The sequence below is a fragment of the Rhipicephalus microplus genome, chromosome X (assembly GCF_043290135.1).
Source record: "Rhipicephalus microplus isolate Deutch F79 chromosome X, USDA_Rmic, whole genome shotgun sequence".
NCBI classification, from domain to species: Eukaryota; Metazoa; Arthropoda; class Arachnida; order Ixodida; family Ixodidae; genus Rhipicephalus; species Rhipicephalus microplus.
In genome coordinates this window covers 291,969,621-291,994,060 of record NC_134710.1, presented here as the reverse complement: position 1 = coordinate 291,994,060, position 24,440 = coordinate 291,969,621, and the positions used below count along the sequence as shown (strand labels likewise).

General features: G+C 46.4%; 1 protein-coding gene across 1 annotated transcript in view; it reads left to right on the top strand.

The window, feature by feature from the left end:
• The window catches only part of LOC119161414 (uncharacterized), an 83,174-nt gene that overhangs the window by 34,954 nt on the left and 23,780 nt on the right, over positions 1–24,440 (top strand). The window contains exons 5-8 of the mRNA XM_037413869.2: positions 8,373–8,646; positions 9,746–10,099; positions 11,806–11,979; positions 12,759–12,896. Of these exons, the coding sequence (XP_037269766.1) occupies positions 8,373–8,646; positions 9,746–10,099; positions 11,806–11,979; positions 12,759–12,896 (940 nt within the window). The remainder of the gene's footprint in view (positions 1–8,372; positions 8,647–9,745; positions 10,100–11,805; positions 11,980–12,758; positions 12,897–24,440) is intronic.

Genomic DNA, 24,440 nt, shown 5'->3' with positions numbered 1-24,440 from the left:
GTGTTACCTTGTTTAGGGACTCTGTAAATCTAAGTATGTCTCATTGGCGATAAGACAAAAGATTATTGTATCTGTTTCACTTGTTTTGCTTTTCGGACATCACAAAATCACAGTTTTCTCCGAAATGAGTGCACTCACTCAAGCGGTTTATCTACACTATGGAGGTGTGCGCTGGTTGCTTTGGTGCCATGGGGTCGAGTGGCAGTTCTTCTGTTGTAGACTATTCCCCAAGTGCCGAATATGATTCAGACTGTGATGACGATGGGGCGACATCTCAAAAGCGTGCATAGTGAGACTGTTAGAATCTGATCAGAGGTGACTATTCCCCAGTGTTTAATGTTGGAGCAAAAAAATTCTTTTGCTGGAAAAGTACTCTGGTATACTTATTTCTGTATGTATGTGAAGTATGTTTAATATAATGCATAATTTGTATTTATAAAAAAATCGTAGAAGTTTCTTTAAGGGATTTCGCGTGACATTACTATGCAGTATATACTCGCATAATAAAAGCATTTTTTTTCCTCCCGAAAAGTCTGCGCAAAGTTAGGGGTACATTTAATATGCGGCGCAAATTTTGTGAAAACTTTTTCAGGATGGGCGAATACAGTTAAAACCCCTTTATAAGAGGCATGCTCTGGGCAGCAGTTCTTGTCTTTTATATGAAATGTCTCTTATAAGCAGGGTACCATGTATGCAGCTTCCTATCAACCTGTATTTTAATTTAGGCACACTGGTGTCTCTTATACCAATTTGTCTCTTATAACAGTGTTTATAAGAGACACTGATATAAAGGGGATCGATTGTAAGGAGAAAAAAATATTACATCACTTGACCTTTTGCATTTGACATATGCGTACACTGTTTGGAGACAACTTCTTTGTTTCACTTCACTCATCATTGGTGGTTGATGGTGCTATCTCCTGCAAGCTGTCATCACAGCTTGCAGGAGATAGCGCTGTCAACCAGTAAGTGCCCGCGCCAACGGTGCACTACATAAAAGCGTTTTGTGGCTTTTTTTTTCTCCCAATCGTGTAAGTGCAACAGTGGTATGTGCTGTGATCCCAAGGGGCGCCAAGAAGTGTGCGCTACGACAAACTTTGTCAACTCCGTCCACCACCCTGCCATTGTTGACATTGCAGCAAGATACTACCGAAGCATCAAAACAAGCTGTCGATAACAAGATTATTGACACAATACGGATGCCGCCTCGCTGTTCATTAAAAGTGATTGTAGAAAAGGTAGCCTATATTTCGAGTTCCTTGAAGTACGTGCATATAACAAGCATTTAGAGGAAATCGCGACCTAAGCGAGAATCGGGGGTGCTGCCATGTTGCGGAAATTGTCACGGTTCACGCTCTTTTCTGGGCGACAAGCGACGTTTTCTGGTTGTCCAGAAACGTGTGATACGATAACGACAAACGGCTCTTTGCGATAGCCATGACCACAGCGAATTCTGTCCTCGTCACGCAAAAATCGTGTGCATGTAATTGAGCCTTAATGTTTTGTATTTGCAGGATGCGACCGTTGGTTGGTGCGGCCAGTTTCACGACCTTTGCTCGCTGTATACTTGCCAGCTGCAATGTGTCTACACTCGCACTATTTGTGAACCCCGCTGCGGCCCACTGATAATTGAAAAAATGCAAGAGGCGTGCCGTGCACAGATAGAGAGGGGGAAGAAGAAAATGCTGCAGGGGGCAAGGGGGGGAGGGACCGAACCGAGGTGTGTCAACAATATAAAATACCGGAAAGATCCAATGGTCAAGGAGGCACCAGGTGTTGGTTTATGGGACTCCAGCGGAAGAATGTATGGAGTGAGTTTGTTGCATGGGAGAAAAAGAAATGCACATTTTAATGACTGAATTGGGGGGTGCATTTATTATACAAGTGCGTTCATTATGTGGGTAAATACAGTAAGTAACCCATGTCGATATAAATACAAAAATAATTTTTTGTCACTTTACGGCCACGCAATGAATTTTGAACAATTTTTTTCCTAGATGGAATTGCTTAGAGAAATTATTTCAGCAATAATCAAATTACTAAGTTTTGGACTGCATTTAGCAAAAACAGTCAACTATGAAAGGGTTAAAAGCAAGGAAAGTTGGTTGGGCACGCTCTGAACCATAGAGCAGCTCCAACTCTCTCTGCAGTACAATTGGCGACCGATTTTTCATACCTATTAGGGACAGAAATTTTGAACAGTCCAAATAGGGCAGCATTAAAAACATTTTCTGATAATGCCCCGATTCATGCTACGTTTGGGGGTGAGCTGATTTGGTTGTATTTGGGCTACGATGGTTACATTGTCAGCGCGTTTGCGATTGGTACTGCCGACTGTTGTTGACAGGACAGATCATAGCTGCATTTCGCCAAGCAAACAAAATTTGATGCCTCTCAAAACTGTGGTCGGTGCGATTTAACAACATAGTCTGAGGTTCTTTAATCTGTTGTAGTAATGCAGAGTGCACCAGCCTCCAGCATTTCGCATTTATGGAAATGTGGCTGCGAGCACGACCAAACCCTTGTCTGTCAGGTCAGCAGCCGAATACTGTAACCACTGAGCTACCACAACTGCAGAGAACATATGACACTGACGACAGCTGAAAAACACTTGACACACCACTAACACGACCATGTGTAGAAGGATAATCTGAGAAACTATTGTATGCATGCACATACGCAGACACGCCCACACACACACAAACCCCTATCTGCGCGTTAAAGGTGGCAATCCAGGTTAAAGGTTCTGCAAGCCAGGAAAGAGAAGGCATGGTGTCTAAAACTGGAAGATTGTGTGTGCCGTGTGTGCTCCGCAGACAGCACAACTGGTCCCTAGAAGCCAAAATCGACCAACCAAGCGAATGGAAGATCGAACATTTTGCAATATTTGGGTTGTCTTAGGATTTTAGCACACATGACCACGATGTTTCCTGTTGGAACCAGAACTAGCTGGCTGATGTCTGGCTGCCAGCGAGATGCCAGAAGTTCGAAAGCCAGAGTTTCTCTGTTTTTTTTTTTAGAAATACATGTTTTTTGCTCTTGCACCTCAGAGTGGGCTTGTCAGCCTCAATTTATGCTGAATTAAAATTGTATGTTTATTTCAGCTTTTTTATTGGAACAGTATCAACGTGCTTCTACTGTATAAACATACTGCAACAAATGTTTTCTGCAGCGGCTTCACGGCTGCTATAGTCTTTATAAATAGAGTGACAAAATCCCAATAAATATGGGTGTAAGGCAGGAAGGCGAGATCTCCCCAATGCTACTCACTGCATGCTTGCAGGTTTTCAGCATCTTAGATTGGGAAGAGTTAATGTCATGAGTTAATGGAGAGTATTTTAGTAACCTGTGATTTTCTGTTCACATTGCATTAATGAGTAACTCGGGAGACAATTGACAACCTATCATTGCGGAATTGGACACAGAAAGCAGAATGGTAGGTCAGAAGGTTAATATGCAGAAAACTAAAGTAATGTGCAACAGTCTCTGAAATTAACAACACTTTGCGATAGGTAGTGAGGCACTGGTAGCTGTAAAACAAGCATATTCTGCGACAATGCTAAATTCATGACTAGCAGTCTGTCACTTGAAAATGTATTTAACAGCTGCATCTTACCGGTACTTACCTATGGAGCAGAAACTCTGAGGGTTACGAAGAATGTTCGCTTTAAACTGACGACGACTGAGCGAGCAATAGAAAGAAAAAAAAAGATAGGTGTATCTTTAACTAAGGGACAAAAAAAACTGGAGTTGCTCAGGGAATAAAGGTGCAAAGGGCATCACAGTTGACATCAAGAAGAAATGGACATGGTGTTGCGACTGGGGGACTTCGTCGGGATTCGGAGCCATCCAAGGGTCAGGGCGGAGATGAACCGAGGAGACGGGGCTTCTTTACAGTATTTACATGATTAAGGTAGCGTGATACATGACAAAAAGGAAAAAGCACACCCGAGCGTCTTTGCACTCGCATTTTATACCCTCCGTTTTCCCAAGATTCTCTGCAAAAGAAGACAATTGAGTTCAGGATCCTCCAATGCGATCGTGGTCTTTCACGGCACTCGCGAATAGGCATGTTCACAAGAACCTCCCAGGAAAGGGACAAAAGGCACGCCCAGTTCATCCTACAGGGAGGGGGCAGTAGACACAATACGCTAGGTGATGGCACGGCACATCTGGCACGATGCGTTGACCTGGAACCCCATGTGCATAGTCGACCCAACTGGTTTGCCAGGTTCAAGGGTCATTGATGCTGGGCAGTCCGTGGTGTGCTCGAAAGGCCCTACAAATGCGAGAAATGTCACTGAAAATGTTCCTCCTTCGGCACTTGGCTCATTGTCAGGTGACTTCTGACGACTCCAGTGACGCAGAGGGGACCATTCTTTCTAAGCAGCCCAGACAGCAAAACAGCCCTTTCCTGTTAATCCTTTGGCCGTGCAGGCCCAGAGGACTTGAGGCAAGCCGACGGACCTAAAGAATTCGCTGTGCTGTTGCTTTCTGTACCTTCAGGAAGCGCGTCAGTCAAAATCCTTCCACGCGTACAAGCGGTGCCAAAACACGGGAGCTGATCACAACAATGGGTAGGGCATGTAGCGCGTAGGCAAAATAGCTGCTGGTCATTAAAAGTAAATGACAAGATTCCAAGAGAAGTCAAAAGTGCGAGGAGAACGTAAAATTAAGTGAGAAAATGAGATTAAGGGAGCTTTGCACATTTTCTTAGCATGGTCTTAAAATTACGCCTGTTGGTAGTAGAAACTCCTGAGAATATGTGAGGTAAACATAGTGTAGCATGCCACCTGGAATTTGCATTTGTGTTTTAAAACCTGCTAAAGATTGTTCCCTCTTTTTCGACATATGTCATATGCCCAAATGACCGTGCCGTATGCCCACACTCATAGCCATTGGCCAATTTGAGCATCATTAGCTGCCTAGTTACCGAAGCCATCATGTGATTGATTGCTCTCAATTACATGAATAGTAAGCTGCCCATTTGAAAAAAGGAGGAGGAATAAATGGGGAAAGACAGGGAGGTTAGCCATTTGAAAAAAAAAAAAAAGTGCTTAAGGTCATGACGTGCTTGATGTTGTTCTTTCCCCCATGCCCTTCCTCCCTGATCTTCCTGCGCGCTCGGTGTGAGAGGAGAGAGCAATTGCAGCATGCGACAAATCTCTGTGCGACTCCGCTCATCCTTGATTGGTCTAAAAAACTTGCGGTTCACGTTTCAGGAGGCACTCAGCTTTAGTGAAGCCAATCTATGGTTACTTAGAACAGAGTTTTAGAACCCCTTAAAGAGGTTTGTGGGTTTAATGTGGCAGCAGCAAGCACAGGATTGGGTTGATGAGTAGTGCATGGCAGAGACCTTATTCCTGCATTGGGTGTAGTCGGGCTGATGATTATAATGCAAGTGCATAAGGTTTGCCACCACTTGTAGATGCCTTGCCCCGCCGCGGTGGTCTAGTGGCTAAGGTACTCGACTGCTGACCCGCGGGTCGCGGATTCGAATCCCGGCTGCATTTCCGATGGAGGCGGAAATGTTGTAGGCCCGTGTGCTCAGATTTGGGTGCACGTTAAAGAACCCCAGGTGGTTGAAATTTCCGGAGCCCTCCACTACGGCGTCTCTCATAATCATATGGTGGTCTTGGGACGTTAGACCCCACAAATCACTTGTAGATGCCTCCGCTCACCATTTCATTTAAAGTGGGTGAAGCTTTTTGTGCCCTTCGAGTAATGCAGCTTAATAAGCATGCATTTGGGTTGAGCCCAGAAGAAATTTTGAATACAATCGATCCTGGATATATCAAACTGATATATCGAATTATTGGCTATATCGAACAGTTGAGAAATCCCCTTGAATTTCCATGTAAAAGTATGGGATATCGAACTCCTGCTCAGAGGGACATCCGATATATTGAATGCTGCGCCGCGCCGAAGCCTAGAAAGTAATTTTTACTAGCAAATATTGATCAATATTCGGCCGCGTTCTTACGAGTTCCGATTTCCTTGCATGCGCAGGTGATGAAAATGCGGTATTATTCTATCGCACTGATCTGGTTTGTTGCACACCGCTTGCGAGTGCATCGGTGCTTTTGATGTGCGATCTGCAGGTCTTAACCCGCGAGCATAGTGTTTTTCAAAAAAAGACCGATTGCCGATGACCAGGGGGTAGCACACCGGGCATGCCTCCCCTCCCCCTCTTCTCAAAAATTTTTTCCTGATGTCATAGAAAGCGAAAAATTGCCATTTTAAGCCGGTGCCCCTCCCCCCCTCGAAAGAAATGTCTGGCTATGCGCCTGCCGACGACACCAAAATGAGAATGCGAAGTGACTTGGCGATCTTGTTGCAATGTTCGCATTCCCTTCCTTGTTAGTGCGCAATGGCACACGAGCCTGAAAAGCATGACTTTCGAGATGTGCACCTCGTGACGTAATTGTGGTGTTTTCGCTTTTAAAACTTATGTCTTCGTGGCTACGCTCTTACTAGCTTTTCGCATCAAAGCAGCTGAAAGCAGTGTCTGCCAGCTACAAAGGCACAAGTGATATCGATATTGTCACGTAACAATATTGCCAACATGCCGACTGTGGAAACTCGACATTGTCTTATGCGCTTTCTTGCTGCGTTCCTGATAAATCCTCATTCTAAGGCTGAATGTAGCACGTAGCCATAACTCGCACGTAGCCATAAAAATTATGACTGGTGCTTGGAACGGCTTCAGGTAAAGCACCATCGTAAACTTTCCTTGCGGGCCAGGTGATGACTTTGGGTGCGTCATGACCGCTTGCGTACGGTGCTTCGGTTAATTCTGCGACTTATCAGCGTTTCCGGGCACCATCTTGGACAGTGAGGGACTTATTGGTGCAGATGACGACGTAGTTGTTTTTTACTGTATCGATGCTGAGACCGTGGCTGCTGTTGCTAGTGCTGCGGAAGTGTACCTGTGCGGTAATGAATATGTCACCGCTGCCGCCACTAACCAACATTTTGCTCTGCTACTAAGTTTGCATCAGCGTTCTGCATCAATCAATGCTGTTGAGGCTGAAAGAACTTAATTCACTTATTTAATAAGCTTCAATGATATTGAGGATAACTGAAACTTGACGGCGTGCAAGAAGCGAGACAAGTTTACGGACTATTTTGATGAGAAGTGAGGTGAGGTAAATTTTGGTTCACACCTTGTGCCTCATCATACTGTGAGCGAATCATTAGGTTAGTGCTTATAACGTTTATAAGGCCTGAATTGCTTTAATTTAGGCCTTAAATACGCATAATCTGTACCGTATTTAGTCATGCAATGAACCCATTTTTTTTTTTTTTCGGTGAAGTTGCCGCGAATTTGGGGGAGGGTTCATTATGTGGGAGAGAGAAAAAAAGTCACGGGAGTTACAACAGCGAAAATTTTGCGTGACGGCTTCACTTGTTTTGGCCCGTGAAAAGCACAACAAATCTTTTTTTCTAGCCTGAAGCTTTCTTGTTTTTCCTCCTGTAACGAAAGCGCGCGGATCGACGCCGAAGTGTCGTCCAGGTGCTCGGTTCCAATGTTTCAGTGCATGCTGTTTATAATCAGCAGTGCAGGTAGCGTACCAGCCTGATTCGCCCTGCACAGCAAGGGTCCCAAGGTTCACGACGGCAAACCGGACAACAAAAACACAGCGTCGAATGGAGGCGCATAAACATTACGGTAGACTTTGTGGGTGCACGACGCACCGTCGGCGCGGTGGGTGTGGTTGCGCTTTGCACAACCTTCAAAAAGGCGGGCGCGCAGCGTGTTTCTACGTTGGGCGCCCGCCATTTAAGAGGTCGCGTGCTTTGTTTTTTGCTTTGTTTTTGTTCCGCTGTGCTTGCATTGCGCTGTCAGCAAAGGGGTTTCTGCTGCATTTGACAGATGTCGCTTTGCCACAACAGGCGGGACTTTCAAATTTTGATTTACGTCGTCCGCGCTCGTGCTGCTCGCAACTGTTTAGCATGGTTGCGAAACTGTTTTGACTTTTATTGAGTTGTTATTTTGTAATATAACGGCTTCATTTAACGTTGTTTCGATCATCAAAAGCAATCGCTCTCATGCCGAAATAAAACGAACAGATACATTAAAAAAGATTTTTTTTTTTTTTTTTTTTAAGGACTGGGGGGGGGTTCATTACGCAAGTAAATACTGTATTTCGAATTGTCGATATATCGAACTATTCTGCAATCCCCTTCGAGTTCGATATATCCGGGATCGACTGTAATGGAATATTTTGAGTAAAGCGATTTTCTTGGAATTATCACTGTATGTTCAAGGTGACGTCAAGCCTGTCCGATATACACAATAATACTTTATTGCAGGTTTGACTGTATGACCTTCAATCATGCTGATGCAAATGTGCCTTGCTTTTTTCTAGGCCACCACTGGTCCGTGTATCTGAGAAAGTAATGATTCCACAGGAAGAGCATCCAGACATTAACTTTGTAGGCCTATTGATTGGTCCACGGGGCAACACGCTGAAGAGTCTTGAAAAAGAAACTGGTGCCAAGATCATCATTCGAGGGAAAGGCTCAGTGAAGGAAGGCAAGGTTGGGCGCAAAGATGGCCAGCCGTTGCCTGGGGAAGATGAACCTTTGCATGCCTTTGTCACAGCTTCGAGCCAAGAAAATGTTCGGAAAGCTGTGGACAAGGTGAGTAAGTTCTTCCAATTGTTTTCAGGTTCTCTTTCAGAAAGCTTCCTCTTCAGGAACTTTACAGGTTGGTAAATGTTTTGAAATTTTGTCAATATGCTTTTGTTAGCCAGTTTTTTGTAGTTACTTTTTTATTAGACCTGTGTGAGTAATCTAGGGTATGTTGCAGTTGTCAAATTCACTTCAACGGTAATTTAGAATTTCTGTATTTGAAACTAACAAATAGATGTATTCTGCTGCATGTAATTCGTCTAAAAGACTCTCGCAGCACAAGGCCACTGTCTCGCTCTACAGGATAACTGTGTCGCAACACAGCCACTGCCATGCAGCACAGGGCCGCTGTGTTGGGAAACCATCTTGTCAGTGGATACTCGTATTGCCGTGGAGCTATACTTTACCACACATTTTTTTTTAATTAATAGAGCATCTTATAAGGGCAAAAAAGTAATATGACTTGCGTCATACTACTATTCAAATTGGGCTACTACTTCAATTCACTTCAAAATTATATGACATAATTGCCATTCACATTGAACCAAGGAGGTTATATTTGCATGAGCCTACTTTTGAATAGAGGCAAAATGAGGATCCTATTTAGTTAGGTGGAGAGGGCCTCTGGGGACATTTGATGGCTTTGTGTGGGTGTGAATGTATATTCACTCCCTGACCACGTTTATTCAGACTTGGCGGAAGCAGCCAAAAGGTCTAAATAGTTGATAGTCCAAAAGAATGGATTCAGTTGAATAGGGAATAAGACTGTATTTTTTGGCCCAGTGGATAGAAAAGCTTATTAATGCGGGTTTGCAGTAGGGCTGAAAGGAGGACTAAAAAATTCTGCACACTTTCACGCTGCAGGGCTATCAAGTCGTCCTGTATTTTATTCAGCCAGTGTTTGGCCATTTATGTAGGTCAACAATAGCACTGTCATGACCTGTGTTAAAAATATTCTCAGTGGCTTTGTGTGACATACCGGATGTTTCAGCCGTTACTTGTCATGACAGTGTCTCAGTAACTCTGGCTTACAATAGAAGTGATAATTATTGCATTAAGTAGTATGTTAAGTGCTAATAGTATAAACTTGATGTACAATTTGTTGCAGATCAAAGAGATAATCCGGCAGGGTGTTGAAGTTCCGGAAGGTCAAAACGATCTTCGACGAATGCAGCTGCGAGAGTTGGCGTTACTGAATGGTACCCTGCGTGAGAATGACCTTCTGGGTGGACCGCGATGCTCCAACTGTGGGGCGCCTGGACACAAGGCATGGCAGTGTCCTGACCGGCCCAACATCACCAACAGTGTTATCTGTGCCTGTTGTGGTGGCACTGGTCATATTGCACGAGATTGCAGGGATAGAAACAAAGGTGGCAGCAGTGGTTACGGCGGCCGAGGTGGCTTTGGTGGCGGGGGCAGTGATGCAGGGCTAGGATGCTCCCAGTCCAAAATAGATGAAGAGGTAGTGTGCTTTTTTTTCCCTTCCATTTGTGAACTTCTCAGTGGCGAGCTCTCTTTATGTATTTAGCACTGTTAAACATTAATGCAAAGTCGTATAATTAGTGAGAAGTCTAAATGAAGTAGGATTTCGAATCACCTCTCAAGAAAAAAAACGGGGCGGGGGGGGAGGGGAATCCAGACAAAAAATTTTAGTTTGGTAGGTTGCTGTGTGGGATTTAACATCCCAAAACCACCATATGATTGTGAGACATCGTAGTGGAGGGCTCTGGAAATTTTGACCACCTGGGGTTCTTCAACGTGTACCCGAATTTGAGCACATGGGCCTACAGCATTTTCGTCTCCATTGTTAATGCAGCTGCCACAGCCGGGATTCAATCCAGCGACCTGCGGGTCAGTAGCCGAGTACCTTAGCCACTACACCACCCTAGTGGGGCAGGCGAAAAAAATTTCATTGGAAGAGCTTGCTATGAACTACTTTCTATGGATGACGGAAATTAATTTATAATAAATCACTCAAATGTAATCACAGATGATGCTAGTTTATTGCTTTCGGTAGTTTGCTGTGGCAAGGGTCATGTTTTTTCAACTGATCACCTATTTTAAAATTTTGCCGTCAAACTTTAAAAGGGCCCTGCAACACTTTTTTAAGTAGCCGTGAAATGGATTCATTAAAGGAGCCTTTTTTGCCTCCCAAATTCACCGTTGCAAAAATTTTAAGAATCTGTCAAGTACGAGCGGAGTTGAAAAGATTTGCCACATGCTGCAACTGCTGTCTCTTTTCTCTCGTGCTGACGAAAGCACGGGAAGCTAAGCAGGTAGGGATGACAGGGGAGAAGAAAGTATGTCACATGTGCCTTGTGACTTGGAGCACCTTTTCTCTTTTTTTTTTTCTTTCAACACCTGGCTTTGCAGCGTGATTGAACGCACACATGCGGACACATTGTTGCCTCCTGTGGCAGCTCCAGTAACTGTCGAGCTCGTCATGCTCAAATCAGCGTATTGCATGATACTTGGGCCTATCACACCAAAAAATTTTGGTAAATAGCATCATTTGAAAACGATTTTTAGCTGACCTTGAAAATTTATTTTACATTTCCGGCCACGTGCTGCACCATATTTGGCTCATGTGTTTTAAGGAGCTTGGACTGCTGATTGACACGGTTTTCTGACCATACCCAAAAAGTGTTGCTGGGCCCCTTTAATGCCTGAATTATTGATACAGCAAATGTGCAAAAAGAACAGGTAAATGACTGTGTGTACTAACAGTGCACGTAAGGGTAGTGGGTGAAAGCCTGTGACCGACTGCTCGCATAGGTCAATGACTGCTTAACTGATCACAAAGTGCAAAAAATATAGACACAGTATAAGGGGCAATGTAGCAGTGGACAGTCTTATCAATTGCTACTGGGTTTCTCTGAAGCCCATCTTTATATAAGTGCACATTCCAGCAGTCCGTGAAGTGCATTGCAGATGGGTTCCAATTCTTGCAGTTACAAAACTTATGTGCTTCACCTGTGTTTAATTGGCATTACCATGTGCAGGCATGGGTTAATAGTAAACTTGAGCTTTGAAGTGAGTAGTGATTTAGTCAAGTAATTTACCTAAAAACTCTGATTAGCAGCATTTTATGACCATGCTCAAGAAGACCAATGTTCTGAGGGTACGCCAGTTTCTCACTGCTTGAGCCTGTTCTGAATAATACTGCAGTATATGTCCTTGATGGCTGAGCTTGGTGAAGGCCCTCCACCACCAAGCAAGAGTGGAGGGGATGATGCAAATAACCGTGGTGGTAGCGGTCCCCAGCTGGGAGGCACACAGGGGCCAATGCGGGCCATCATGGCACCACCTCCATTGACTGGAGGCAATGCTCCTATAGGAATGGTGAGTGGCACCTTGCATGCTCCAGTTATGTGCTCTGTCTAGTGCCAAGTAGTATACAGGTGCTTTGGGAAAACCACGCTTTGGCGTTTAAAGGCGCCAAATGAAAGAGACTCAAATCCGAGCATTCATGGGAAAAGAACGTGTTCTATTTCCTGATGGTCTCTTAAATAACATTATTTGAATTCTCTCAATTACATGGGCTTGAATCTACACACAACAGCTGACCAGGGCTGTAGGCACTGTCCACTGTTGGCTTGTGTCTATTCACAAGCATGTTTTTCATGGCATTCCTGGCTGTATAGTCTTTGTTGCATATATAAATGTTGTTGTTGAATCTCCAGTCACCCTGAGTGAAGCTTGCCATCACGAGTTTCACACTGAACTCCGCACTCGTTTCTTTGCTCCTTAGACACTGTCACCACAGTAGGCGCAAATCATAAGCGTGAGAAGGTAATTAAACAGACTCAAATGTACGATCAAGAATTCCGTTCCACGGCCATTGGAGTTCCCTTGTTCCGTGCCGACGCCGAGAAGTTGAAATCTTTCTTCAGCCGATAAGAAAACGTTATCGACCGCTAACTGCTCCAAAGCAAGGTTCTTCTGCTCCAAAATTGAAATTTTGCTGCTCCAAACGCGGCTCCCAATTTAGGCTCGGCCGTCTCACCCCTGAGTACACCTTGTGCACAAAAGCAATTTTAGAAACCCAATCGTTGTTTCCAATGCTGTGAAGAAGATAAGGCTTGTGGAAGATCACCTGTGATAGTCATTTTTTCGCACAGGACCGGCCACCACCACAGCAGTGGGCGACAGGAACAAAAGGAATGATGCCTCCAGGTGGTCCACGGCCTCCTTCAATGATGGCTGGGCCACCACCACCCCATATGGCTGGCCCTGGTATGCCCTGGCAGTCATCACAGGTATGTGTATACAAGACCTAGTTTTATTGACAAACTTATAAACATACCGTATTTATTCTAATATAAGGCGGTCACAATTATAAGGCGAGGGGGGAGTTGAAGGACCAAAGAAAAGGAAAAAAGTCTGCACACTAATATAAGGCGAGAGTTCTCGCCAAAAACTTTATTTGACATCCCACCTTTAAGGGGGCAGACTGGTCTTAGACATTTTTTGTTTATTTCTTCAGTGATCTTGATGAAAATGCACAGCCTTGTGCAGTTTTTTCTGCTGATTTCAAATATGCAATTACTTTTCCTGTAACTCATCTCATTCCCAAGATAATGCAAGTTCAACCCCCATTGTTTAAGGCCTCAATAGAAAAAAAAGTGCCTAATTAAAAGCAACATTCAAGATATGGCAAGATAGACTAATGATCTAAGATTGAAATTATGCAAGTAGTTTCTTTTATTTCGCCTTTTTAGTTATGTTATGGCAAATTGCACTTTCCACTCTGAAAAAGCAGTTGGCATAATATTACAATTTTGATGAGTAATTAATTAAAAAGGCTTGTACTCTAAATTCCATTCCCATACCTGGATTCTATACACATACAGGTTTCCATTGCAAGAAGAATTATTGCTCTACCAGCCCTAGCTGCCGAGATATCGAGGCCTTAAGATTGAATGAAGTCATAAATTCACATTTTGAGAAAAATGGCAAAAACAAATAACACACACTTTATTCAAAAACAACAATAAGAAGGTGCATATTTCACAATGCAGATCTTAATAGCCACCAGGAACATAGTCAGACTGGTGCTTAGCACTGCGGTGGCGCTTCTTTATTGCTTGCTGGACCTTCTCACTAGAGGCACGCTTGCGGTTTGAGTCGGCCACTCGACGCCTGTCCTTCTCAGTCATCCGTCTGATGCTTGGGAGGGTGGCGTTGAGATTGAGCTCATCGAGGATTCCTGTTGATGTTCTCAAGTTGCCACAGTTGAATTTCATCACTGCCTCGGCAACTGCAGCTTCAACCGCAAACAGTGAAGCATGGCGCTGCTTAGGTGCCAAAGCCCAGATCACGGAATGAAGGCTTTCATTACTATTCTGGGTTTTACCCCTTTGACACCTTTCTAGAAGCCCTTTTTCTGACAGGCGCTCATAAACTGGAAGAAGAGCCTTGCACACATGTTGTGGCAAATTGTAATGGTGCCTCGGAGTGGGCTCCCCTTTGGCAGCAGCTGCATTTTGCCGGCACCAAGAGTCTGGGCCGTGGGACACAGGCTGTGGTTTGACTCACTATCATTAGAAGTGATGTGATAGTAAGTCGCCATCACAGCTCTGTGCATGTCCTCAACATCTCCTTTGTGAGATTTGAGCGCCCAGCCGTAATAGGAGCTCAACTTCGTGATGAGGTCCCCGGTGAGCCTTCCCCTTCCTCCAAGGGTTTCAGAGGCACCTCCTTTGTGCCTTGCTACTAAATTGCGTAGGGCAGTGCCCATACGCTTTTGGACGTGATTGACACAGTCCTCTTTTTGGACTTTGATGAAGCCATAGACATCTGCTTCTTGCAAAGCGAGGAAGGTGCGGCTGTCACCATCTGACAGGATTGTAGTGTACTTGAGGCCATTTTTTTTTATGGACCTCTCAAAGAGGTGCACAGCTGCCTCAACTTCCATTTCGCCAGCTTTTTTTGTAGTATTTTTTTGGCACACGTGGCTGTCCTGCCAAGCCTGATATGCCGGGTCGTCTGCCTTCGGTCCGTGCTTGCATCCGGCACAGAAGTTGCTCAGAACGACATAGTCGAGCACTAGACCAGTGAAGAGCTCGATCACTGCCCCCACGCCTATGTGGGACGAGTGCCCGCGCGTCATCCAGGAGCCGTCGTACGAGACTGCAATACTGTCGGCATTGTCAATATGCAGCTCCTTGTAAAGCTCACGAACTGCACTCGCGCACTCGCCCATGACTTTTTCGGCCGCGCGATTAGCTGCAGGAGTCAATTTCCGCTTCACGTATTCTTGCCACGTTTTATTGTGAAGTCCGCGATGGGATATGTTCATTGTCGAAATATATCATTCATAGCTGCTTGACGGTTCCCAGTGGCCTGCATGGCTCGAGCGGCGAGAATGTTGACGGCGAACGAGTTTACTTTCTGTGCTCCATCCACTCGCGGAGAGCTCCATGCTTGCGCGATGTCGCCGCAGTTCACGCAACGCGCACACATTTTCACGGCGAGGCCGTATTGTCTGTCCTGTCTGTAGATGCTGACGCTTCTGTTGCAGATTTTACATTTCATGGCATCTAACTGTTTACCGAAGCAGCCAAGATCGGCGATCAAAAAACTTGCCTCTTCGTTTGGCTCCGCGGGAGCGGCGCCGGCCGGTGCGTCGTTCCTCAAAAACTTTTCTCTTCGACGCGGCGGTCGATGCCAGTTCCTGCAGCCTTGCATCGGCCTTTGTGCACCTTACCTGCAGCTCCGATTGCGTTAGTAAGGTTGTATGACGGCGGACGCGGCCGCTGCTTAGCGAAGCGTCGGTGACCGGCGGGCCCGCTAGGCCTAACTCCCCGTCGACACTCTCGGGCGCCTCGGCGATTCCTTCGCTGTCGGCGGAGATGGAGGTCGCGCAGTCTCGATGTTCGCAAAGTTCGTCTGCGCGTTCGGGTGATGAATGTGCCAGCGATGCGTCACGTTTGGGAGCATCGCAGGCTGGCGAGGCCGTCAGGCTGGCGTCGGCGGCATCGGCGGGCGACCCATCTCGTTGTTCGTTGACGCTCCTCGCCAAGAGACGCGCCTTGAAGTTGTTCGTCTGAGACTTTTTTCTTTTTTTGCCGAACTTATGCCGTGTATGAAACTTTCGTGCCAATCCAGGCATTTCAACAACTTCGATCGCGAGCACGCTAGTCGAAGCACAGGCACAGGAAATATGTCGGCGCGACAACAGGTGTTCGCGCGTTGTTGACGCGCCAAGCAGACGATGCGAGCGCAATCAGCCAATGAAGTGGTCACGTGCGCTTAACAACGAATAGCATCGCGTACTTTGCTTCTTCTTTGGTTGCTTTTTTTCGGTAACCAATGAGCGGAGCGAGGCTCTATGAGCGGGAATCGGAAGGTGAAGAAACGCTCTTTCAAACGAGACCAAGATCGCGGCAATGGCGTTCGGCAAACGGCAGCTCTGCATCGCGAAAGAGGTGGTGTTTTTTCGTCAGATTCTGCGCAAATCGAGCTCGCGTGTCCTCTTTGTAATGATATAACAAGTAAATTATCGCTTTCTGGAGTCTGAAAATTGGCAGGCAGGTGTAAAAATGCTTGCAGAATTCAAAAATGACATTGAAAAAAAAAAACGTTTTTTTCGCGATTTTTCGGTCCCAAAGACCCGTCCGCCCCCTTAAGTGTGCGAAAATCGGCCGTGTAACTGCATAATCATGAGCTATCATCCTCTGAAGTACCACTGCTTTTCTTGTCGCTGTCGCATTCCCAAACTTCACTATCTTTGGTGCTGTCCAGTGAGTTAGAAATGGAGCACTTCTTGAAAGAAACTACCACCATTGCGTCTGGTATGGCTGCCCAAGCGTCTGCTATTCAGCAAGCCACTACAAACGGAGATGCACACTTCAAACAGCCCGATGGTGTCAAGGCCGTATTGTCGGAGGCCATCCACTCGTTGTAGAGGCGTCTTCCATGGTCCTTAAAAGGCTTGTTCAGACACACATCCAGTGGCTGCAACTGACTCGTCATGCCACCAGGGATGACAACGAGATCGGTGGCTGCTTCTTGTAGCTTTTTCTTGACCCCTTCGGTCAGATGTCCCTGAAAAACGTCAAGGACGACCATTGATTGGCGAGCCAGCAGAGCCCCGGGACGCCAACACCACACAGTTTTTATCCAATCGATGACGAGTACTTCAGTCATCCATCCTTTTTCCTGGCTGCGGATGTGCACACCCCTAGGAAAATTTTCATTCTTGGTCATGGTTTTTCTTTCGGCTGACGGGCACAAGGCTATCATGACGGTGATTCACGCTTTTTTGCACCCTGCGGTACGCATGTAAACTTGACGATCACCTTTCGCATGTACAGTTTGCGCCGACGGTATGTCAAGAAATATCAAGGTTTTGTCCACGTTCCCGATCTGGCCGAGGAAAAAGTTGCGCTCTCTTCTCACTCCATTTACATAACGTTGAAAAAGACAGCAGCTTTTCTTCGTAGTCATTGGGAAGCTTTTGTGCAATTGAAGTCCGCCTTCTAAGTGAGAAGCCGGCTCTCTTCATGTACTCGGCTAGCCTTGAACTGCGACTCGGAGACTCCGCGATCGGCTGCCTTCTCTCGGGCCTTCATCTGAAGCATTTCTGTTACAGTCAAGCCATGGCTCCTAGTTTCTTTGACGAATTCTGTCAGGCTTGCCTCCACTTCGGGAAACACACCCTTGTGCGGTCCTCGAAAAGCTTTCCGCGTCGCAGCGCAGGCAAAGAGGGCCCCCTTCTCCTTCCTCCAACGACTCACGTTGTTTTCTGGGACGCCGTACTTCCGACCTGCAGCGCAGTTGCCTAAAGCTTCAGCATCGGCTATCACCTTCTTCTTAAAGGTAGCATCATAGTGACGACGGCAACTTGCCATGATGACTAGTGACGACGGAAAGGTTCTTGTAGTTAGTCCAAGTGCCACGCTGAACAAAGGTCTCGGGAGGCTGCATGCTCAGCAGCAAGGGAACATAAAAGACAAGCGCACATGGAAAAGTGGCCGGGATGGCCGGAACTTGGCTTGTGGATTGCAAATACTGGATTTCCGCTGGCTGTTCCTAGCTTTTAGTGATTACCCGACGCGTCGCTGTAGATATCGGAGCCCGCAACCTTCTCGGCCGTTGTTGTTTTTGCGGAAGTAACTGCTGTCAAATCCTTTTCTTTTTTTTTAAATCTCGCTGACGATGACGTATTAAGTTACAGCGCACATATGTAATAGCGTTACAACGTTAAAGATTTAGAATTACAGTCAAAACCCGCAATAACGAAATCGCCGGGGAAACCGAAAAATTTCGTTTTCGTGAGAATTTCGTTACCACGAGTATGAGACATGAAAACTGTGATACGGCCAGCAGAACGAAAACTTATTGCCAGAAGTCGGTCAACTTACTTTGCCGACCCTTGCCATGCAACAACTTCAAAGCTCTCCCTTCGCACTGGAAAAAGTGGTCCATTGCTACGCCGTCGTCATGTGCGCCGAAAAAGGAACGAAGGGTGTCCAGCGCATCCAAAACAACCTGTGGGTCGTTTGGGATGCACTTGCGCGTCGTTCCTGCCCGCAGTATCGCTGTCAGTGGAGTTAGGGCTAAAGCCAACACCGATGACGCGCCGCGCTCTTAGACCATGCGCTCGCTCGTAGTAATCTTATCGTCCATGCGGTGCGGCCACTCGTAGTAATCTGACCGTGCCGCCGCTTACAGCTTCGTTGCTTGCGACGAAGCACGTCACCACGAGTGCGCTAGCGCGTCGTTCCTGCCCGCAGTCTCGCTGTCAGCGGAGTGAGGGCTAAAGACGACTCCGATGACGCGCCGCGCTTGTAGCAACCTGATGGCGCATCCGCCTACTGCTCCTAACTAAAGCGTAATTATATCTTAAGTGATCATCGAGCCGTGAACACGTCACGAAGTAGCAATTTTCGAGAGCCATGTCCTCGCGACGCACAAGCAGTAGACGACGATCTCCCGGAGCGAGCATCGGGCCAATGGCGAGGGGAGCTAAGGCAACATGGCGGCTACAGCCAATCAAAGGCCTCGAAACGACCTTCGAACATTTGTTTTTTGTGCACTTGTTTTTAAAGGGAGGGGGCCAGCTGAGGCGGGAAAGTTAAACACGGAGAAATGCTCTTTCGGTAATTTTGAGTGCGCATAACACGCATACGAGCATATTTTCCACAGCCAACCTTCGGCGGGAGAATAAAATCAGGCCCGCACCGTGGTAGAAAATTCGTTAATGCGGGATCGCTATCCAAAAACACTTCGTTGTCGCGAGATACGTAATGCATGGGCTTCTATAAATGTTCGCTGGGGATTCGGAAATATTTCGTTGCCGCGGGGATTTCGTACTCGTGGGGTTTCGTTATTGCGGGTTTCGACTGTATTTACATTTTCATGCAAAGAAAATAACAGTATGCCTTTCCTGGCATTGAAGCAATAATTGATGTTTACCTCAAATATAAGGCGGGGGTAGACTTTGAGGCCACGGTTTTGTGAAAAAAATCTTGCCTTATATTCGAATAAATAAGGTATGTTCTTAGATGCATAATGTTTATTGGCTCCTACATGCTATTGCTGACTGTTTATTGAAAAACCTTCACAGCACTGCCACTAGTCTCATTAAAAGAATGTAAACTTAGACCGAAAATTCGGATGCACCACAGTGTGATGTTAAGTTTTTTGGACTCCGGCTGGCTAATCGAATGTAGCATTGAAAGCCATGATCCCTGTTCCCGATATGGTGGCCCCTCTAGCCACCGTAGCGATGTTTACAATATTTTCTAGGCTTGTGCGAATAGTGAATTTTAGGTTCGAAGGGGGTAGTGATTTTGGTCGAATAACTTCGAATCGAATTTGACTAGCATACTGTATTTATTCACTATTGAAGCCACCTTTTTTATTTTTATTGCAGAAAAGTTGATGCCAATTAGGGGGAGGGTTCATTACGCGAGAGAAAAAGGTCATGGGAGTTAAAACAGCGAAAAATTTAGCATGACGGTTTTGCTGTGAAATGCGCAACGAATCTGTGTAGCCCGAAGCTTTTGTTTTCTTTTGTAACGAACGCGCACGGATCGATGCCGAAGTGTTGTCGAGCCGCTCTGTTTCTATGCTCGACCATTTTTAAGTTTAAAACCAGTCATGTAGCTAGTGTACCGGCCGAACGCACCCTGCGCAGCAGGTGTCCTCAGCTAAGTTCACTATGACAACCCGGCAACAAAAACGCAGCGGTCACGTTGACGGCACCCTTGGGCTGACCCACCCAAGGGAAATCGGCAATCGCCTTTTTCTATCTCTCTCCCCTACAACTTCGTCTTTAACTCTCACTGTTTTCGTTCCTGTCTACTTCTCCTTTCTGTTTACTTCCGATTTTTTTTTGGCGGCAAGGGTTAACCTTGTGTATGTGCTCTGTCTTGGGCATAATATATTTGGTTATAGCGGCTGTGTACAGCTGACGTTGACATACCTCATAATATTTTAGGACCTGTCACGTCCCCGTGTTGGGCTTCATGGTGGGCAGCTGGCATGGCTGCTGAATTTACATCTATTTTATGGCTTTTACTTCTCCCCTTCAGGGGGGACATGGGACCCGATAGTGAAATATATTAGTATTAGGCCTGGAGACATGATTTTTTCAGGGAATATTCAGCTTTGTACAGTAATTGAAAATATGTAATTGCATTTTCTTTACATCAATCCAAAAAAGTTACAAATATTCTTATTTTATGAATTTGGGATGTGACGTGCATAAAAAGTAATGCATCAAAAGAACTATAATTGAACCTGTATATTGCTGAATATTCAAACAGTGCAAATATACAATTTCATGCTAGTATCTGAATTTTACCCTAAGTTATGTAGTTTTATGTCGCAGTCTCTTAGCTCTAAGTTTTCACTGGTGATTTCTGGAAAATTTCAAACTTTTACAATGTCCTTAAACATTTTATCAAGGTTTTTTTCACACTTCAATACCCTAGCATTTAAACAAAACAAAAAAATCAAGAAAGTCAAATCAGTATTAGCGACACAGTGCTCCTCCCAAAATTCAAAACATGCAAAAATCTGTATTTGAGAAAAACACAATAAACTGAAAAAGCTGTGAAATTGAAAACTTCATGCATGAAAGCCGCAGAACTTGTATTCACAATCACTCAGAAAGCCCCTGCGGCGTAGTCTGAAGCAGGCTTTTGCTTGTGCTTCGTCTTTGCGGCTGCCTGGAACGCCACTGAAGACGCACGTACTCTCTGAGCTGACTTCTCGGCCATAGTCTTTCACAACCGTCCGCTGGTTACCTGTGCATGTTTGATCTAGCTGCAGTTCGCGCAAAATAAGCGAACTAGATTCCTTGTTCCCTAAGTTGAAACGCATAACAGCATCTGCCATGGCAATCTCATCGGCAAACAATGACGCGTTCTTGGCGGCCCTTGCCACTGACGCGCTCGCTGCTGTCGCCTTTGTGCTTCTGCACGAGGTTCCGAAGCGCAGTCCCCATGCCCTTTTGCACATGATTCGAGCAGTCTTCTTTTTCGACATTTATGAAGCCGCATCTTAGCTTCTTTGACAGCACTGTACGACCGGCTGTCACCATCACAAAGCATGATGGTGTACCCAAGGGCATGAAGCGAAAGGGAGCGCTGAAATAAAATCATTGCTGCCTCTACTTCCATTTGGCTAGCCTTGCATGAGGTATTTTTCTGGCATGAATCTTTGGCTTTCCATTCAGAGTATTCTGGGCTCTCGGGTTTTGGACCACGTTCACAGCCGAGGCAAAAATTAGAAAGCACAACATAGTCTAGCACATAACCTGAAAAAACTTCTATCACAGTGGCTATTCTAATGTGAAGAGGTGTGTCTTCTTGTGTACCAGCTTTCATCAAAAGAGACTGCAGTATTTCCAGGATTGCCGAAATTGAGGTCTTTGTAGAGGCACTTTACCACTGTGGCACACTTAGTCAAATGTACGGCACAAGCTCTCATTGCTGCTGGCTGAAGCTTCATTTTCAAGTACTCTTGATACGTTTTCGTGTGAAGGCCCCGATGTGAAACACCGATAGCAGCAAAAATGTCATTCAGAGCTGTTTGATCATTCCCAGTGCTCTGAACCGCACACGCCGTGCGAACGTTGATTTCGAACGGTTTGCATTTACTGCTGCCACCAACATGTCACGAGCTCCATTTCGAACCAACTTCTCCGCAGTTGCTGCAGTGGAGCTTCAGCCGGCTACGCCGTACTCACGTGCGTCGCGTTCGATGGTCAACTGACCACGGCACACTCGGCAAGCAGAATGTTCGTTTAATAGACTGTTCACCATGTCGAGGTCCACCATGGTATACGTCGAGGCCGATGAACTTTCAGTGCAGCACTGGCTTGCGAGAACACTCATTTTGCGATCGGTTGCCGAGACCGACGAAAGTTCCGCTGCTTTTTGCTGGACGCGACGCTCGATTAGTTCTCGGTCAGCCGATGTCAAAAAGGTTGCGTCTGTCCTCGCAGCTCGATCGCACATACTTGAAGTGCCGCAGGCAGCGGCCGCAGTAGCCGCCACGCTTTCTCTGGCTGCGAGATCTGCTGCAGCAGCATTCTCTGCTGTCTTAATCACAAGCGGCGGCGTTGTTTCCTGGCGCCTTGTTGAAGTATCACCGCAATCAGCTGATTCCGACAGCACCGTAGTCGTCGTCGCGATCGCTTGTGTTGCAATGCCGCTTCGTCGTGGAATCTGTTGCGCTCTTCCGCCGAGATCTGCAGATATCTTCGTCGGCAGTTGCGATGATTTATGGCACTCTGAGCCTGTGTCGCCACTGGTAGAAGTTGTAGCGATCGAAGGCTGCATTATGTCGAGCTGCTGCATCGCGGCGACTGCCGGTCTCCTGTCCCGCTCGGCTGTGCCGGCGTAGCCTGCGCTGGCTGCGATGACTCCTTGGGCTGCACAGCACATTTTTTCCGTCGCTTGCTGAATTTAAGTGTGTGGAACTTTCGAGCACTGTTCGGCATCTCGGTTTCGATCGCAAAACTACAAAACTTCTGAAACGGCGGTGACAATGCGCATGTTTGCATCCGCGCGCGCGCGATCACCAGTGTTGTCAGTCCCCGCGCACCAATCACAAGCCACTGTTCACTCACGTGACTGCTATGGACCAATGATACGGCACGGTTTTGTCGCTTGTTTTTGCTTGGTAGCGCAGACTGGCTGCAGCATTGAAGGTTCATTCGTGGCGGGAAAGTGAGCTCAACAGAAGCTCTTTCAAACGAGACTAAGATGGCCGCGATCCGATGAGTGGTAAGCGAAACCAAGTGCTGGGATGAATAAACACGGCATTTTTTGGCTCAACGACGCCTCATTTCGAGTTAATTTTTTGCCGGCAGGTGCGGGATGATATGAAGATAACGAAAATCACCAAACTGAAAAATCAATTTTTTTTTTGGTGTTTTTTTCGTCGCCAAGACCCGTTTCCTCTCTTCCCTGCATGATCGTCCTCTGTGGAAGATACAGCGCATTGAAGACATCTCCAATTATTTCAAAAAACCCAAAGAAACATTCCCCCGCTACCATGTAATTCACTGTGAAACTGCTGAAAAGAATGCCAGAATAATCTTGCCTTCTGTTTTCTCCAAATGCCTCATCACTGCACTTGGCCCAGGTTACCAGGCTATAAGAATGGCCAGTGGTGATCTCCTCCCCGAGGTAAAAGCTAGGCCCAGTATAAAAACCTCCCGAAACTAGAATCGTTTGGAAACATTCCTATCTCAGTTACACCACACCGTTCCTTTAACATATTCCGAAGCGTTCTGTCCAATCCAGACTTGCTTGGCCTGACTGAAGGTGAGCTCCTCGAGGGTTGGAAGGACGAGCAGGTGGCACAAAAACAAAAAAACCAAAATCAGGCGTGATAAGACCGAAGTCCCCACAAAACATATAATTGTGACATTTTGCACCAGTACCCTTCCTGAACATCTCGAAACAGGATACTTGAAGTTGAATGTGCGACCCTACATTCACAACCCACGACGTTGCTTTAAATGCCAGGGTTTTGGTCACAGATCTCAGTGTTGCCGCGGCCAACTCACCTGTGCAAAGTGCGCCACTACAGGACACGCCACAGATGATTGTAAGGTGGAGGATGGGGCCCGTTGCGTATACTGCGATGGTGCCCACCCCGCATACTCCTGAACATGTCCAACATGGAAAAATGAAAATGAAATAATCACAATCAAAGTCGCACTAAGCATAACTTTTCGAGAAGCCCGACAATAGGTATCTGAATTTTTCACAAATGAACCATTGTTTGCCGATGTAGTGCAACAAGGGGCAGCACTATAATGGCCTGCGGCAGCTGCTCATGCCAGGCACAGTGTGCCCAGGCAGTTGCCAATGCCCCCCCCCCCCCTCCCTCCCCCACCCACGGTGGAAACAGCCAAGGCTGCCCTGCCACTCGTCCCCACGGCCACACCTGCGGCCACTGCAAGCTCTTGCAGCAGCAAGGGTAACGCAGCAGCTAAGGAGGTCCCCTTGACCTCTGGCCCGATGGGACCAAAGGTTTCGCCTCCCGAGGTGAAAGAGACCCCAGGGTCGGCAGATATAAAGGCCTCGGTTCACCAGGCGAGGCCCCAAGCTCGAAACACCAGCTCGCGAATGCGGGCACGTAGTGCCCCTGAGGGGGCAATGGACACCACGGTACCCCTGGTGCTTTAAGATCGGCGTAGCTTCCTGGAGCGCGCCAAGAGAAATAAAAAGCAAAGAATGGGGCCTGATGACGGCCCTGTTACCCGAGTCTTAACGTCCAGCTTAAAGAGCAGACACACCCATTTTGTACGCACAGTACTACATTACCCCCAT